This window comes from Prionailurus viverrinus, chromosome A3, assembly GCF_022837055.1.
Source record: "Prionailurus viverrinus isolate Anna chromosome A3, UM_Priviv_1.0, whole genome shotgun sequence".
Lineage (NCBI taxonomy): Eukaryota > Metazoa > Chordata > Mammalia > Carnivora > Felidae > Prionailurus > Prionailurus viverrinus.
The window spans coordinates 59,873,701-59,889,129 of record NC_062563.1 but is presented as its reverse complement, the minus strand read 5'-3'; the positions used below and the strand labels follow the sequence as shown (position 1 = coordinate 59,889,129).

The window sequence follows — 15,429 nt, the reverse complement described above, 5'->3', positions numbered from 1 at the left end:
CATCTTTTTTTTCTTAGTCTACCTTAAGGTTTATCAATTTTTTATTTTCAAGAAACCAATTCTTAGTTTCATTGATCTTTTGTCTTTCTAGTCTCTATTTCATTTCTGCTCTAATCTTTATTCCTTCTGCTAAATTTGGGCTTAGTTTGTTCTTTTTATAGTTACTTGAGAAATAAGATTAAGTTGTTTGAGATCTTTATTTTTTTTTTAATTAATGTAGGTGTCCTATAAACCTCCCTACTAGAATTGCTTCTGTTGCACCCCCATAAATTTTGGTATATGTGTTTCCATTTCCATTTGTCTCAAGATTTTTTTTTAATTTCTCTTTTGATTTCTTCTTTGACTCATTGGTTGTTTGGAAGTCGTTGTTTCATTTCCACGTATTTGTGAATTTTTTTTAGCTTTCCTCCTGTTACTTTTTCTAGTAACCATTGTGTTTGGAAAGGATATTTGATAAGATTTTAATCTTCTTAAATTTGTTAAGACTTGTTTTGTGACCTAACATATGATCCATCCTGGAGAATGTTCTCTGTGGTCTTCAAAACAATACATATTTTTTTTGCTCTTGGGTGGAATATTCTGTATATATGTTTGTCAGATTCATTGGCCTAAAGTATAGTCCAAGTCCATTACTTCCTTGCTGATTTTCTGTCTGGATGATGTGTATTTGATGGGGAAAGATTTTCATCTAAAGTTGGCTGCAAGGGCACTGGCTGGCTCAGGTGCAGTGGCATAGTCTCCATGCAGATCTGTCTACTGAGTCCAATGCTGGCAAAGGCAGTGGGAATCCTCAGAGACCAAGACTGTGGGCATTCTGTGGGGGTCTGTGATGGCAGTGGTGGCTGGGGCTGTTGGTGTCCTCGTTGGTAAAGGCTGCTGGGATCCTCCTGTTCTACTTTGTCTGTGGGTGTTAAGTTCTAGCCAAGAGGATCCCTTTATTTATTTTTTAAGTAGGCTTCATGCCCATCACAGAGCCCAACATGGGGCTTGAACTCATGTCCCTGAAATCATGACCTGAGCTGAGATCAAGAGTCAGACGCTTAGCCAACTGAGTCATCCAGGTGCCCTGCCAAGAGGATCCCTCTTGGTGACAGTTCTGATGTGCTGGCATTCAGAACAGCAAAGGAGCTGGAGTCATGGGCTTAGTGACATGCAGAACTACCCGAGCCCATGGCCTGGGACACAGACTTATTTGCTGTGATGATAGTATCTGAGATGTAAGGGTGTGTGCATGGGTTCCTGGGTGGCTCAGTTAGTTGAGTGTCTGACTTCAGCTCAGGTCATGATCTCACTGCTCATGAGTTTCAGCCCTGTATTGGGCTCTTTGCTGACAGCTCAGAGCCTGGAGACTGGTTCAGATTCTGTGTGTCTCCCTCTCTCTCTGCCCCTCCCTCTCTTTCTCTCATTCCCTCTCTCTCTCTCAAATTTAAATAAACATTAAAAAAAAGAAGAGTGTGTGCAGATCACCCATGGAAACAGGAGCTGGGAAACTCGTATAATGACATTAGTTTAAGGGGATAAAGGGGAAAGCAAGATGCATCAGCAGCACAGCTCAGGGATGACAGGGCACAGAGGTATCCCTATTCAGGACTGAGAGGTAGGGCACACAGAAGCAGCTGTGTGGCCCTCGTGATGGCACAACAGCAGCTACACAGCCCCCAACTCAGGACCAAAGGGGTGGGATACAGAGCAAAGGCAACATGACCCAGTGATAGCAGGTAAAAGCTGTCACTTAGGACCCAGGATGCAGGGCATAGAGCAGCAGAAGCTCAGCTTTGGTAATGGTGGGCCAATGACAGGGCTTAGGACTGAGGGGGGTGGGGCACAACACAGAGGTAGCTCTGGTCCCTGTAGATGGTGAGGCCCTGTGGCATCCCAGTCCTGCAGAACTGGGCACAGCAATAACTCGGGCTCCAGTGGGCAAGTGTCACCACAGCAATGGCTCCAGCCCTGGGAAGGAGACCCTGAGACAGGATTCTGGACAGTTCCATCAGCTGGGTTCGCCATTGGTTAAGAGTTCTGGGGTCCTCAGTAGTAAAGGCTGCAGAAGTTCCTGGTGAAAACAAGGACTGCTCGAATCCTCTTGTTCTCTTTACCCTATGCGGTGAAATCCCTCTGAGGGGATCCTTCTTGGTGCTGAGCTGGTCTGAACTGGGGGATGTAGTGATACAAGTAAAATACTTCCTACACTTTTCTATGTGATCATCCTTAGTTTTGGAGCTCTATAGGTTTTCTGCTGCTGCTTTGCTGTAGTCCAGAGCTTTCCCACAGTTTTCACTGTTTTGTAGTTGTTTATTGCTTTGGTTGTTTTCATGGGGGAGATAAGTGTTGGGACCACCTGGTCTGCCATCTTGTGATAGCCTCTATTTACATGCTGATGGACAAACATATGGGTTATATTCAGTCTTTGACTATTATGAATTAAGCTACTATGAATACTGTATTAATATCTTTTACTTTTCTTGGGAAATATCTAAGAGTGACTGTTGGATCACATAGGAAGTGTATACTTAACTTTAAAGAAATTTCCAAACTGTCTTCTGTTGTGACTGTACCATTTTGCATTCACACACTGTGTGAGAGTTTCAGTTGCTGGACATCCTTCTCCTCACTTAGTATGGTCAGTATTTTAAATTTAAGCCATTTTAGTGAGTACTGAGTGGTATCTCCTTGAGGTTTTAATTTGTATTTCCCTAATGACTAATGATATGGAACATCTTTTCATGTGTTTACTTGATATTCCTAGGTCTTCTTTGGTGAAGTATCTGCTAAAATCCTTCCCGTTACTTAATTGAGTTATTTAAATTATCATTGAGTTGGTAAGTATTCTTTATATATGCTATATACAGATATATGCCTCGCAAATATGTTCTCCCATTCTGCCTTTTCATTTTTATAGCAGTATCTTTTGAACAGAAGTTTTCAATTTTGATGAAGACCAATTTACTAACTTTTTCTTTTACAATTTGCCTTGACTAAGAAATCTTTGCTTAACAAAAAGTGACAAAGATTTTTACATTTTGTTTCAGATATTCTATAGTTATAGCCTATATATTTAAGGCTATGCTCCATTTTGAATTAATTTTTATATATGATGTAAAGAGAGGGGTGAGGTTCATTTTTTCTTTTGCAAATAGATACGCAATTGCCCCTTACTACAAATTATGAAAAGATGATCTTTTCCCTAAATCTTTGCACTATTGTAAAAAAACTAATTCGCCATTTATGTGTAGGTCTATTTCTGGACTGCCTTCTGTTTTAGTGATCTTACGTCTATCCTTAAGCAAATATCACACAATTCTCATTACTTTAGCTTTATAGAAAGTCTTGGAATCAAGTAGTATATTTCCTGGAACTCCATTCTTATATTTTAAAATTGTTTGGTTATTCTTTCCCTTGTATTTCCATAAATACACACAGACATATATATACATACACACATACATGCATATGTATATAATTTGTACTAATGAATTAGATATATACATATATACATACATACATATATACATACATACATATATACATATATACATATATACATATATACATATATACATTGAGGACAAATTCCCCAAATAAAAACAACACAGTCCCGATTAAAATTCTGGTAGGCTTCTTTGCAGAATTTGGCAAATTAGCTCTATTTATTTGGGGAATTTGTCATCTTACTAAAATTGAGTCTTCTGATCCATGAACCTAGTATGTATTTATACTTATTTAAGTGCTACTTAATTTCTCTCAGCAATGGTTTATAGTTTTCAGTGTATAGATCTTTTAGGTACTTCGTTAACTTTATCCCTAAACATGTCATGTTTTTTTAAGCTATTTTAACAATATTATTTTTAAAATTTCATTTTTACAATTATTTCTTGTTGGTGTGTAGAAATATGATTGGTTTCATTTTTGCATATTCACCTTGTACACTGCAAGCTTTTTATAAATTTCTTGAGATTTCCTCACAATTATGTCAACTGTGAATAGACAGTATTACATTTTTCTTTCCATTATGTATGCCTTTTATTTCTTCCTTTTATTATTATTATTTTTTTTTTTTGCTTTACCTTCCTGGCTAGGAACTCAAGTACCATATTGGTAAGTGGTAAAAGCAAACATATTTATTTTTCTTGGTCTCAGTAGAAAGGCATTCCATTTCCTACCATTAAGTATGATGTTTGCTGTAAGGTTTTTCATAGATGCTCGTTACCAGATTGAGGAAATCCCTTGCTCTTCCTATTTCATTCAAAGTTTTAACATGAAGGATGCTCAATTTTATCAAGTGCTTTAGCTTCATTTATTGCTCTTTTTCAGTCTGCCAATACAAATTGATTTTCAAATGAGATAATGAGAGAGAGTGGTTTGAAGTTTGTTTTTAACATTTTTGCCTGGTTTTGTTATTACAAAAATGCTGTTCTCATAAAATAAGTGTTCCCTCGTTTTCTGTTTTACAGAAGAATTTTTGAAGGGCTGGTATTATTTCTTTCTTAAATGCATGATAGAATTCAACAGTAATTCCATCTAGTCCTGATATTTGGTGTGGGGCAGGAGGAGATGATTAACTACAACTTTAATTTCTCTAAATAGAGATAGGGCTATTGAGGTTATCTACTTCTTCTTGAATGAATAATGGCAGTTTGTGTCTTTCAAGGAGTTTGTTAACTTCTTCTATGTTGTTGAATGTATTAATACAAAGTTTTCATAAAACTGTTCCTTTTTTATCCTTTTAATGTCTGTGGGATCTATAGTGATATCTCCACTTTCATTCATGATATTAGTAATCTGTGCATTCTCTCTTTCTTCCTGATTAGTCTGGTGAGATATATCAATTTCATTGATCTTTTCAAAAACGACAGGTTTTTGTTTCATTGACTTTTCTTTATTGTTTTTTGTCTTCCATTTATCGACTCCAATCTCTTCTACGTATTTTTTTGTTCTTTCTGCTTACCTTTGTTTTACTTTGCTCTTTTCTTAGTTTTTTAAGGTGGAAACTTAGATCACTCATTTGAGAGCTTACTTCTCTAATAATTTATTCATGTTACAAATTTCCCTCAAAAAGTGGCTTTAGCTGCATATGACAAATTAGATATAATGTGCTTTTATTATCAATGATTTCAAAATATTTCCTGGTTTCCTTGTGATTTCTTCTTTGTTCTATGGATTGTTTAAAGGTGACCTAATTAAAAAATAGATATTTAAGGATTTCCTGGATATTTTACTATCATTGATTACTCTTTTAATTCTATTGTCAGTATATTCTTCACGATTTCAATGATTTGAAATCTACTGAGACATGTTTTACCAGCATAGGATTCTATGAGCATTAAAAAGCACAGGTATGCTTACGCATTTAGATAAGGTCAAACTCATCACATGACTATTTATATTTCTGAATGTGGTCAAATATTTTGTTAGCACTAACTTACCTCCATTTGTACCAAAAGTTGTGAATCAGTATCAGCCATCGCTGGTAGCTTGAAAGGATAGTTTTGCCTGGATAAAACACATTGCTCTGGTAGCCCGCAACAGAAAACTCAGTTGCTTCTAAAGTGCTTCCATCTCAGCTCAGCCATAGTTGGACAAATTCATCCTTCCCTCAGTCCTTTCAACATACTTAACAATGTTGCTTCTGCCCTAATCTCTTAGTTATGATGTTAGCCTGGAAACAAATTTCTATCCTTCACATTTTAAAGTTATTTATCAGGGTACATTTCTGCTAAAGCTGTTCTTTACTAAGCATTTATCAAGAATTGAGGCCCACATATTTGCAACAAATTCTAAAGACAGGACCAAAATCCCAAAAGCTAATGATGCATTTGCTGGGTCTCTTACAGTTAAAATTATCTATGTAACTTTGTAGTAATGAAGTCTGTCTTTTGTCACAGACACACTGCCAAGTTTTTAGCTGAAAGGCCAATATTGTGGAGAAGAAACTAGCTTCACAGGGTACTACAGCTCTACTGTCAGTCAGAAATACTAAGCTTATAATTCATAACAATTAAGGCTCAGTCACTGATGATGAAATTAGCTCAGAAGATTAACAGATCAAGGGATAGAAGAAAAGTCATCAGAAAAAGGAGGAGAAAATGTCTTTAGTAAAGCAAGCAAGCAACAATACAGATTTCTGGACTTGGTCCAATAAACATTTGTTTCCCATCCTAAGGCTCATCCCTAATTCCAATTTAACACTCAATCTAATCTGAAAACACTTTGTTTTAAAGAACAGAAGGTTGGATGGATGGAAGGAAAGGGCATCTTTTCTATTAACCTGGGTTAATGCCTCTTCAATGTTTCTAAAATGAAAATGATAAAAAGTAATACAGCGGGACAAAAATATTTTTAATTACTAGCTAATAGAGTATGCAATTGGTATTAATTTCATCACAAATTCTTTAAAACTTCAAAATCCCTTTTGGGTTTAAAATTCCAGAGATTCATGAAAAAAGCTACAACTTTGATTATGTGGCTTCTTAATCTTCAAGGGCAACTTAAACTATTGTTATTACATTAACAAAGCTTATTCTGTGTCATCACAGAAATATTAGACCTTTCCAACACAGACACTAAAATTAGTCCAAAATACATACAAAACATTCATTCTTTCACTAACAACATTTATATGTCCCCTGCATAGCAGGGCCTGTTATTCATGATTATTTTACAATCTTCCTATTTAAAGTATAATTTTGAACATTTCCCCTGAACTCACAAATTTATCCAATTTTATCATTGTGTTTATGTATTTATTTAGTATATAAGGTATATCATTCGGCTAAATATCTCCTAAGAATGATCTAAATTAGTGTTTCTTAATTAAATCCAGCTGGGAACATTTTGATCTTTTAAACTGAGTTGGTTTATTATGAAGTGACTTGCTACATTGCTATTATTGATGGATATATACACTGTGTGTAGGTACCTCATCACAGTCATCTTAGTTTATTCTTAAGAAAATCCCATAAACTTACATTTCTTATCTCTAAAACCACCCAATACAAATACCTTAGTCAAGAGAGGTTCATTCTGACAAACTGCATTGGCATCCTGTAGAGCCTGCTCATAGTTCTTCATAGTTAAATACAACTCTGCTCGCAGCAGCAATAACGAATTATCTCTAGGAACTGAAAGACACAGGGAATAGAAAAAAATTAAAATGATTACATTTAAAAACAAATCTTTAAGTCACTAAAAATAATAAACTGGAAAGTAAATATAAAGGCAAAATAAATACTTCCTCCCTCAAATCATAATGTGGTTTAGTAACTTGATAAATATATTTTACATAGCTTCTCTCAGGAAAACAGAAGATGATTGGCAAGACTTCAAAATGTAGCCAGAGGGGCACTTGAGTGGCTCAGCCGGTCAAGCGTCTGACTTTGGCTCGCGTCATGATCTCACGGTTCATGATCTTTGTGCTGACAGCTTAGAGCCTGGAGCCTGCTTCAGATTGTGTCTCCCTCTCTCTCTGTCCGTCCCCAGCTTGCTGTTTCTGACTCTCAAAAATAAATAAATGTTTAAATGCACTCAGAAAAAGACTGCTGAACACACACTAGGTACAACATAAGTTGCAATAATACTGAGTAAATGCTGAAGCATCCTAATGCTATAACTACGTATTAAAAATGAAAAGATTGAAAATAATTTTTTGAAATTACACAAGGAAATTCACGCTCAAGAAACTAACGGGAAGCTGGGTGGCTCAGTCAGTTAAGTATCTGACTCTTGATTTCGGCTCAGGTCATGATCTCACAGTCACGAGATCAAGCTCCATGCACTGGGCTCCACTCTAACATGGAGACTGCTTGGGATTCTCTCTCTCCCTCTCAAAATAAATAAACATTTTATAAAATAGTTTAAGAAACTAAAAAAAATAAAGCACATAATTTGCTTTCCTATACAACTGCATGGATGTGGACTTGTCATCATAATTGTACCTATAGTATGTTAAGTGGGAAAATGAGAAAAAATAACTGCCTTTTCCCTAGAGTCCTCAAACAGATGCAAGCTTGAGAACTGCTCATATGAGACTATGGACAGAGCCTAGCTATGCAAAGGCCAAGAGTGACTCTATGAACTATGATATGTAGTATATGAAGTCATTGACTTGGCAAGGTACCATGGAAAAGTGACAGAGCTCATGAAAGCCATTTTTCATACTGCTGGACCTGGTTCACTCTATATACTCATTACAGGATCTTTGTAATACAGCTATAGCATTTCATTTTAATTGATAAGAAATAGTCTCAGTACCTAAAATATGTTCTCATCTCTCTACCTAATTCCCATTTCAGTTTGCTCCAAATCCTTGACCTTGGCTCTTTCTCAAACTAGCCACTTGGAACTTTGCAAATGCTACTACATCTCCTCTTAGTTTATGTAGGTAACTGAGCAAGTGTGCATAACAAATCATACAAAAAGATATTACAGCCACTACTTGTAACTGTGTTATCACTGCATATGTGTTTCATAGAGCAATGTATGCCAAGGAAAAAAAATGGGAAAAAGAGGAAAGAAATGGCAAGAAAGGAGAATCTAACAATAAAAGTTGAATCCTTTAAAATAACATTGACTGGTGAGAGTTAAGGATCGACAACTTTTTTCTGTTAAAATCAAACAGTAAGTATTTTAGGTTTTGCAGGCCAGTTAGAAGCTTGAGGATATTGTACAGGAACAGAATTATTTGGGTAAGGGATAACATTTTCCTTAAAATTCAAAGTTAATGTTCCCTATCATCAAAATAAATTGAAGATGTTCATGTGTTGGTTATGATCTGTAATGAGATTTTTCATATTTCATCTTTGAAAACACACATAGGTACTATAAAATATGGATGTCCATCCACAAGCATAAAATTTTTAATTGAGCATTTGATTGCTTGGGAGTTATTTGCAGAATTCTATTAGATTCTTCTTATATCTTTAGTATGTCATTATAGAGTAAATGTAGTTACAGATTAATCATTTCCAACTAAAGATTAAGTGAAATCTCCTCAAACTGCACAGTTAAATGCATTATCAAATACAGAAATAACCTTTGGAGATTTTGGAAATCTCAAACAAAAAAATGCTTCTAGAACTATAGTTCAAGCTTGAGACATACACTTGCTGCAAGTGTGAGAATGAAGTTCTCCCACCTTGCTCCCACTGGAATCTTCTAAACAACCATATCATATGCTAACAATCAGCTTTGACTGTGGCATTCTAAATTTTATTTCTTGTGTTTCTTTTCACTCCCACGTTGCAGTAACAGGGGAGACAGCAACAGCGGACATTTTGCTCTTATTCTTGAATTTGAAAAAGGATATGTATAATGTTTTAACATGAAATATGCTTATTGTAAACTCTTGACAGAGAATATTTATCAAATTAGGTAAATTCCCTCCTATTCCTAGTTTTCTATATAGGCATTATAAAAAGTGGCTGTTGAATTTTATAGAATGCTCATTCAACATGTGGGAGATTACATGAAATATATCTCCTTTAATCTGTCCTTACAGTGAATTACATTGAACAATTTGTCTAATACTGAATTATCCTTATATTCTTAGAATAAGCACATCTTGACCTTAACTCTTATTATATTGCTGGATTCAAATACAAGTTTAAGATTTTGGCAACCATTTATATATGTAAGACTAGTCTACAAAATTTTTCCTAGGCTTTACCTGATTATAATATCAAGGTTATATTAATCTTATAAAATTAAATGTGGGGCACCTGGGTGGCTCAGTCAGTTGAGTGTCTGACTCTTGATTTCAGCTCAGGTCATGAACCCAGGGTCGTGGGATTGAGCCCCACGTCAGCGTGGGCCTGCGTAAAACTCTCTCTCTCCCTCTACCCCTCTACCCCATTCATGCATTCTAAAATAAAACAATGAAAAATCTTCCATATCTCTCCATGATCTGAAATGAAAGTTTATCTTCCTTGAAAGTTTGTTAAAACTTGTTTGATCTTAGTGTTTTGTTTTGTTTGTCAAAAGAAAGGCTCCAAGTAGCACTTCTATTTCATTTATTTTCGGTCAGTGTTAGGCTTTTATTTCTTCCTGGGTAAATTTTGATAATTTATAGTTTCCTTAAAACTGTCCTTTTTTTATAGGCTTTAAAATCTGTTATATTCCTTTACATCTGCAATTCTGCTACTTCTTCATTCCTGATCCTCCTGTTTGTGGTTTGCTTTTTCTTCATTACATTTGCCAAACATTTGTTTCTTTTGTTGGTCTTTGTAATGAACCAGCTTCTGACTTCTTAACCAACTCAATCTTTTTGTTTCACTAATGTTTTCTTCATTATCTCTTTGCTTACACTTGTGTTACTTTAATTGATTTTGACAAAGTTTTTGCAGTGAAAAACACTCTTCATTTGCATTTGTTTTTCATCATTCTTTTCTAATAAATGCATTTAAGCCTCTACTCCACACATTCTAAAGGCTATTTTTAATGAAGTCCAAAAAAGTCACTTCCCATCCAGACACTGAATGAATCAGACTGTTTTCTCTGTTGACTTCTACTATTTATGAAGCCAGAGCTTCATAATTTAATCTTTTAAAATATTTCTAATAAATCTCTACACATTTCGCAACCATTAAGCCTTAAGCTTAGTAAAACTGAGAAAAATTTATGGAGGAATCACTAAAAAAATAAATGGAAGAGGAAAAGCAACTTAAAATTCTTTGTATGAAGACAGCTTATGGAAGAAAAATGCACATGTGCACCTTCCAAGAAACGGACACAAATATCCAAAGGGTTTATCAATTAACCCCTGTATGGGGAAATGAGTCAAAAAGAGTACAGTCTGAGAACCTGGCATTGTGAGGAAGAGAAGAGATAATCTACTGTCTACATTTGTGTTTAGGGTTAATCTAAGTCTGTTCTCCTCCAACTCCAACCCAGAGTTGTCATAGTGTTGGGAGCTAGTTACCGGTGTAAAATGTGTCAAATGAGCGGACAGTGGTGAGAAGTAGAGAACTGTACAAGTGTTATTTATTTTTTTAAGTTTATTTTGAGAGAGAGAGCATGTGCATGGAAGTGGGGGGGGGGTGGGCGGAGAGGGAGAGAGAGAGAGAGAGAGAGAGAGAGAGAAAGAGAGAGAGAGAGAAAGAGAGAGAGAGAGAAAGAGAGAGAGAGAGAATCCTCTGCACTGTCAGCACAGACTCCTACTCAGGGCTCGATCTCACAATGAGATCATGATCTGAGCCAAAATCAAGAGTGGGATGCGTTATCAACTGAGCCACCTAGGCATCCCAAGTATTATTTAGAAAGAGCTGAATGAGTGGAGACATAAAGCAAGGACAGCTATGTAGTGGTCCCAATAAATAGAATAAACGGCAATTCTCCTCAGAGGTTATTTGTTCAAAGTGATGTAGGACTCAAAAGTCAAGGCCACAAATTTTAAGTGTGTATCTTAAACTTTTATATACCTACACACCTGAATGGTCACCACCCAGATCAGGAACTAAGAAGGCTACTTTGTGCACTTTCTCAGGTAGTACACCTTTCCTGAGGGGAACCACCATCTGACGTCTATCATCATTAGATTACTTGAACCTGTTTATGAACTTATCATGGGGTTATATGAATAGAATGTACTCTTTTGTATAGGTCACTCAGTATCATTCTGTGAGATTCCTCCACATTGCTGTATGTCTCAGTTTTTTTCTTTTTAATAAACTGTTGCATAATACACTGTATGACTTGACTTACATACTTATTCTACCACTGGGTTGTTATCTAAATGTTTTTTTGGCACATATATCTAGAAACGAACATTCTTGTATATTACTTTTAGTGGACATAAGCATTAATTTCTACTTGATATATACTCAAGAGTGGAAATGTGCCAGAGGTTATATCTATGTTTAAACTTACTTGGTACTCCCAAACATACTTAACTTGTACCAATTTGCACTTCCCACAGCAATGTTAAGAGTCCCGATTACTTCAAATACTTGCCAGAACTAGGTACCATGACCCTTTCATTTTCATCATTCTGAAAGACATGTAGTAATATTTTAGTTTAAATTTTCAATTGATCAGTAATTACTTTGGGCACCCTTTCATATATTTATTGCCATTTGAGATCCAGTTTACAAAACATCTGTTCAATCTGCCTATTATTTAGATAGACTTCCTATTTTCCTCTTGAACTGTAGGCATTCTTTCAACATTCTGGATTTGCATTTTCATTTGGATATATTACAAATACACATCACCTTTTCACTCTTTGGGGGGTCTCTAAGGAAGAGAAGTTATTAATTTTAAATTGAATTTATCTATCTTTTCCTGTATGGATATATTTTTTGTGTCTTAAGAAAAAAAAGAACTGCCTAACAATCATGAAAATATTGAATGATTTTAGATAATGGGATTATAATTTCCATGTATGGTGTGTAGTGGGCATCTAGGTTCATTTTTTTACCAAATGGATATGCAACAGACTTAGACTATTTAAAAGACGTTTTCCCTCATTGAATTCTTTTGGCATCTTTGTAGCAAACCAAGTGACCATGTATGTGAGAGTCAGTGTCTATGTGTCTAAACTTGGGCCAATACAACTCTGTGCTAGTTACTGCAGCTACATTATACTAAGTCTCGGTATCTTACAGTATCAGTTCTCCAGCTTTGTTATTTTTCTTCATTATTGCCTTGGCCATTCAGCAACTTCCACCAAAACCCCTAGCTAAAATTCTGACTGAGAATGCACTCAATCTATAGTTCCATATGCACAGAACTGACATCAATACTGAGTTTTTCAATCTGTGAAAATAACATGTTTCCATTTACTTAAGTCAATTGTAATTTCTCCCAGAAATATTTTGTATTTTCAGTGTAGAGGTCTTGAACAACTTTCAGATATTTCAACATTTACTCCAAAGAATTTTTGTTATATAAATGGGCTTTCTTTCTGTTTGTTTTTTTTACTAGGTATATATATCAGTGATCTTTCTATATTAACCTTATAGTCAACAATCGTGATAATTTGCTTATAATTTCTAACAGTTCAAATATTCCTCTGGAGTTTCTACAGACTCCAGCATGTCATCTACAAATAGTAAGTTTTATTTTTCCAATCTTAATACCTTTTATTTTCTCATTGTACTAGCTAAAATCTTAATATAATGCTGAATGAATGGCAGTGATGGCAGGTGAACACCCTTGTCAACCTTTTCCTTCAGTAGTAAAACATTCAATATTTCATCATTACAATGGTTGCTACAGATTTTTGTATATACTCCTTAACATATTAAGAAATTCCCTTTTATTCCAACTTTCCTGAGAGATCCATTCTCTATTCTGTAGATGCAGTGAATTACACTGGTTGATTTATAATGATTAAACATTTGACAATGATTAAATAATGACATTTTACTTGACCATGATGTGTTTTAAGTGTATCACTGGATTCAATCTGCCAATATTTTGTCCCCCCTGCTCCCCCCCCCCCAGAGGTAACCACTGCCATTACTTCCAACATGCTATAATAGTTTTGCGTATTTGGACTTACAAAAAAATAGAATCAGATCATAAAAATGCCTTTGAGTCTTGGCTTCTTTCACCCAACATTATGTCTGTGATTTGTCCACATTGTAGTGTGTGTGTCTGTAGCCGGTTTACTTTCTTTCTATACAGTATTAGAAAAGGCGTTTATTCTCTTCTTACTTAGCCATTCATTCTGTTCTTATTGGACATGTGGGTTGCTTCTACTTCAGGGCTATCTCTAAATAAGGATATACACTCTTGCACATTCTTATAATTCTCTCGGTGCACATATACATGCACCTTGTTGAAACAGCTTGGCCAAAAGTCACATTTAATATTTTCAGATATTATAAGCAATTTTCCAGGTGTACAATTTGCAGATCTGCAGTATATATGATAATCCTCATTTTATCCATCTTCTCCAACAGTTGGTATTGCGATCTTCTACATTTCCAGCAGCTGTTTTTAAAAGTTCTAGATTTCCACTAATACAGTTGCCACTACCAGAATTTAGCCTCTACTACAAAGCTGTCATCATCAAGACAGCATGGTATTGGCACCAAAACAGACACATAGACCAATGGAATAGAATAGAAACCCCAGAACTAGACCCACAAACGTATGGCCAACTCATCTTTGACAAAGCAGGAAAGAACATCCAATGGAAAAAAGACAGCCTCTTTAACAAATGGTGCTGGGAGAACTGGACAGCAACATGCAGAAGGTTGAAACTAGACCACTTTCTCACACCATTCACAAAAATAAACTCAAAATGGATAAAGGACCTAAATGTGAGACAGGAAACCATCAAAACCTTAGAGGAGAAAGCAGGAAAAGACCTCTCTGACCTCAGCCGTAGCAATCTCTTACTCGACACATCCCCAAAGGCAAGGGAATTAAAAGCAAAAGTGAATTACTGGGACCTTATGAAGATAAAAAGCTTCTGCACAGCAAAGGAAACAACCAACAAAACTAAAAGGCAACCAACGGAATGGGAAAAGATATTCGCAAATGACATATCGGACAAAGGGCTAGTATCCAAAATCTATAAAGAGCTCACCAAACTCCACACCCAAAAAACAAATAACCCAGTGAAGAAATGGGCAGAAAACATGAATAGACACTTCTCTAAAGAAGACATCCGGATGGCCAACAGGCACATGAAAAGATGTTCAGCGTCGCTCCTTATCAGGGAAATACAAATCAAAACCACACTCAGGTATCACCTCACGCCAGTCAGAGTGGCCAAAATGAACAAATCAGGAGACTATAGATGCTGGAGAGGATGTGGAGAAACGGGAACCCTCTTGCACTGTTGGTGGGAATGCAAATTGGTGCAGCCGCTCTGGAAAGCAGTGTGGAGGTTCCTCAGAAAATTAAAAATAGACCTACCCTATGACCCAGCAATAGCACTGCTAGGAATTTATCCAAGGGATATAGGAGCACTGATGCATAGGGCCACTTGTACCCCAATGTTCATAGCAGCACTCTCAACAATAGCCAAATTATGGAAAGAGCCTAAATGTCCATCAACTGATGAATGGATAAAGAAATTGTGGTTTATATACACAATGGAATATTACGTGGCAATGCGAAAAAATGAAATATGGCCTTTTGTAGCAACGTGGATGGAACTGGAGAGTGTGATGCTAAGTGAAATAAGCCATACAGAGAAAGACAGATACCATATGGTTTCACTCTTATGTGGATCCTGAGAAACTTAACAGGAACCCATGGGGGAGGGGAAGGGAAAAAAAAAAAAAAAAGAGGTTAGAATGGGAGAGAGCCAAAGCATAAGAGACTGTTAAAAACTGAGAACAAACTGAGGGTTGATGGGGGGTGGGAGGGAGGAGAGGGTGGGTGATGGGTATTGAGGAGGGCACCTTTTGGGATGAGCACTGGGTGTTGTATGGAAACCAATTTGTCAATAAATTTCATAAAAATAAATAAATAAATAAA

General features: G+C 36.0%; 1 protein-coding gene across 1 annotated transcript in view; it reads right to left on the bottom strand.

The window, feature by feature from the left end:
* Positions 1 to 15,429, bottom strand: part of LONRF2 (LON peptidase N-terminal domain and ring finger 2) — a 48,716-nt gene that overhangs the window by 30,748 nt on the left and 2,539 nt on the right. Inside the window, exon 2 of the mRNA XM_047851190.1 lies at positions 7,000 to 7,118. Coding sequence (XP_047707146.1) covers positions 7,000 to 7,118 — 119 coding nt within the window. The remainder of the gene's footprint in view (positions 1 to 6,999; positions 7,119 to 15,429) is intronic.